General features: G+C 34.9%; 1 protein-coding gene across 1 annotated transcript; it reads left to right on the top strand.

Moving 5' to 3' along the window:
* Positions 1 to 341: 341 nt before the first annotated feature.
* LOC131029154 (protein MIZU-KUSSEI 1) lies at positions 342 to 1757 on the top strand. Its single transcript, XM_057959546.2, has one exon. The coding sequence runs from the start codon at positions 887 to 889 to the stop codon at positions 1586 to 1588; it is 702 nt and encodes a 233-aa protein (XP_057815529.2). The 5' UTR covers positions 342 to 886; the 3' UTR covers positions 1589 to 1757.
* The last annotated feature ends 1242 nt before the right edge of the window (positions 1758 to 2999 follow it).

The following is a 2999-nucleotide window of genomic DNA, read 5'->3' as shown; positions in this document are numbered from 1 at the left end:
ATGAAGAAAGAATTCAACTAAGTCCTATAATTCATTTCAATGTGTACATTAAAATAAAAAGGTCTATCCTCCATATGCTGGACAACTAAGGGAATGAAATCCTCATCCTTATATTCTCTTCTTTCCGGGAATGTCCATCCCAACAAAAATAACTATACTCCAAAATAGCTCAACCAAAATTAGGTGTTTCTCAGAGAAAACTAAATAAAAAATACAATCGGTGAATACATTAATATACATTAATTGATATATAAGTTATGAAAACAACAGTTTGAAAGTTGGAATGCACTGGATGGTATCTTAAGAGATCCCAAAATCATACGAAGAGGGAACAAAATGAGCTTTGATGAGCTAAGGTATGCGATTCAATGAATAAAAATATAGAGATAAGTGGTACAGGCCAAAGCCCAAAAGTCACAATGCATATTATTCAATTTTGATCTGTGTGTCACCACCATTATTATTCAATTTAGGTTTGTGTTTTGTGCGCTTCTTGTCTTCACATCCCCTGACAAACCTCCCTGTTATTCCTCTCAGCTGCACGCACACTAATTAATTAATGCACCTATGCAATTTTGTCCTCTACCCAAGTGCCTCTTCTTCTTCTCCCTCCTCTCATGGCCATCTATCTCAGATCTCTAACAGTGTAGCCTTTATATACAGTTCTGGTTTACACACAATCTGAACAAAAAGCCTTCTCATATGGGTTTTGTTTGCGAAAGATTCTTTTTTTTCTTTATCTGATTTATGTTTTGATGATGGATCATAGAATTTGATTTGAAACGTTGGCAAGAAAAATCTACATGATCTAATCCAGAAATTAGTATTATTATAGACTGAAAAATTCATGAATCAGATTCATATATAACGACATTCAATCTGAAAGATGATAGATTTGTGCTGGCATGATAGAGGGGGATCTTCAATGAGGTACTTTGAGAGAACTGCAAGTAATCAGAAGGAATTCAAATGCTGGAGCTCATTAAGATCCATCATCTCACTCATGATACCTTGCTGTGGATGCAATCAGTCACTGGGATCATGTATGGAAAACCCACTAGAACTCTTAAGTCATTCTATACCTTCCAAGGTTATAGGAACAATATTTGGGCACAGAAAAGGGCATGTCTACTTGTGCATTCAAGAAGATCCTTTACATCTTCCTCTCATGGTCTTGGAGTTCTCCACTCCTAGACCTCTTTTGGCCAAGGAGATGGAGGAAGACCAGCTTCACATTGTGCTAGAATGTGAAAAGACCAAGGAATTTGGTGGATCTCATCTCTACTCGGAGGCCTTGTGGACCATGTCTTGCAATGGGAGGAATGTTGGGTATGCTATACAGAAGTCTAACCAGCTTTGTTGTAATGATGTGAGGACGAGGGAGCTCATGATGAGTGTGAAAATGGGGGCAGGGATTTTGCCTGTCAATGAAGGGGAAGCAAGCCATGGAAATAATGAGGATGATATTGTTTATATGAGAGCTTATTTTGAGAGAGTTGTAGTTTCAGCAGATTCACAGGCTTTTCATATGATCAATCCTGATAGCTTTTCTCAGCAGGAGCTAAGTATTTTCCTGGTGAGAGATTAAGATCACATGATGAGTTTGTAATTGAGAACTTCCATCTCTCATATCAGATATGAAAATAATGTGCATGTAGATACTTACATTGCTAGTATAGAACTTAGGAAGATTGATACTTTAGTTAGTATGAGTTCTAACAGATTGGATTGCTATATAAATGCTTGTATATCCTTATTCCATATAATAAACTGTTACATTTCATCTGAGCTAAACAGACTGATTTTTAAAGATAAATCTTAGATGAGATTATACGATTGTATCATTTAGCTGTGTTTAGATTTGATTGTGTGCTTTTTTTTGCATCAACCTAAAAAACTGAAACACCAAAAAAACCAAACAAAAAAAACCAATTAACTTAAAAAAAGAAACAAACAAATTAAAAATATATATAAAAAATTGAACCAATTATAAGATTTAACCATTCTTTTTTAATTTTCAGTCATTCCAGACATATTCCATTATATATCAGTTTGTGTTATGTGCACCCAAATTTAAAAACAGAATTTGAATCAATGATGCCCAGTACCATTATACACAGTCTTTTGACGCACAAAGATCCCATAGTAATGGGTAGAACATGGATCAAACTGTGCGAGGGTCTCATTGTTCAATAAAATATTTGTATCGTGCTTAAAAAGTTCAAAGTAGAGACTTCTAAATTATATTTATATCGTTTAAGGTCTCTGGAATCAATTACTTTAGTGGATTTTTGTCTCATATGAAATTTCTCCTGGAAAAAGAGGAAGAAGTTTACTTTAATCTAATATTTATGAACATGAAATGTATTCAGAGATCATAGTTGAATGTGGAATGCATCATACTTATGTCAGAATTTTATCAGACATAATTTTATTAAAATATATAAATATCAATAAAATTGAAATAGTAAGTTTATTTGTATGTTACATATTCATTTATATGGTTATAGTGTACTTCAGATTTATTGTAACTTTACATTTGTCTTCATTTTTCTTAATTATGTTGTAATTAATCTTAAGTAAGTTGATTTGCAATTTGATTTGTTTTGACGAAATATTTGTTTGTTTTTAGTGAAACTTATAGTTGAGAAGATAATGGTATAGTTTGGTTCTCTTTGTGCCTCCTCGACCTTTCTTTGTTGATGGTGTGTGTACCTCTTTTCCCGCACTTGTGTTTGTTGGTGCGCCTTCTCTCACCCCTTGGTTGTGGATGGGTTTGGTGTTGCTGTTGATGGTGGTCTATCTAGGGCTTTCGCAAGAGTGGGAGCCCACCCACTCGAGTTTTAGTACTAGTGGGCAAAGCTTTGCTCGTGTTGCCAGATCTACTGTTGCTCTTCCTCCCAAGGGAAAATCTCATCCTCTTCCTTGTGCCAAGACCTCACCTATTGTGGTTTGTGGCCAAGATGTGGTAGAAAATGTTGGCTTTTACCATCGCTATG

This window comes from Cryptomeria japonica, chromosome 1 (assembly GCF_030272615.1).
Source record: "Cryptomeria japonica chromosome 1, Sugi_1.0, whole genome shotgun sequence".
NCBI lineage: Eukaryota > Viridiplantae > Streptophyta > Pinopsida > Cupressales > Cupressaceae > Cryptomeria > Cryptomeria japonica.
The sequence above is the reverse complement of the archived record's forward strand: the minus strand, read 5'-3'. Positions and strand labels throughout refer to the sequence as shown.

What these genes read in the sequence shown, in the direction of transcription:
- LOC131029154 (XM_057959546.2), top strand. Translation starts at nt 887, where the DNA reads ATGATAGATTTGTGCTGGCATGATAGAGGGGGATCTTCAATGAGGTAC.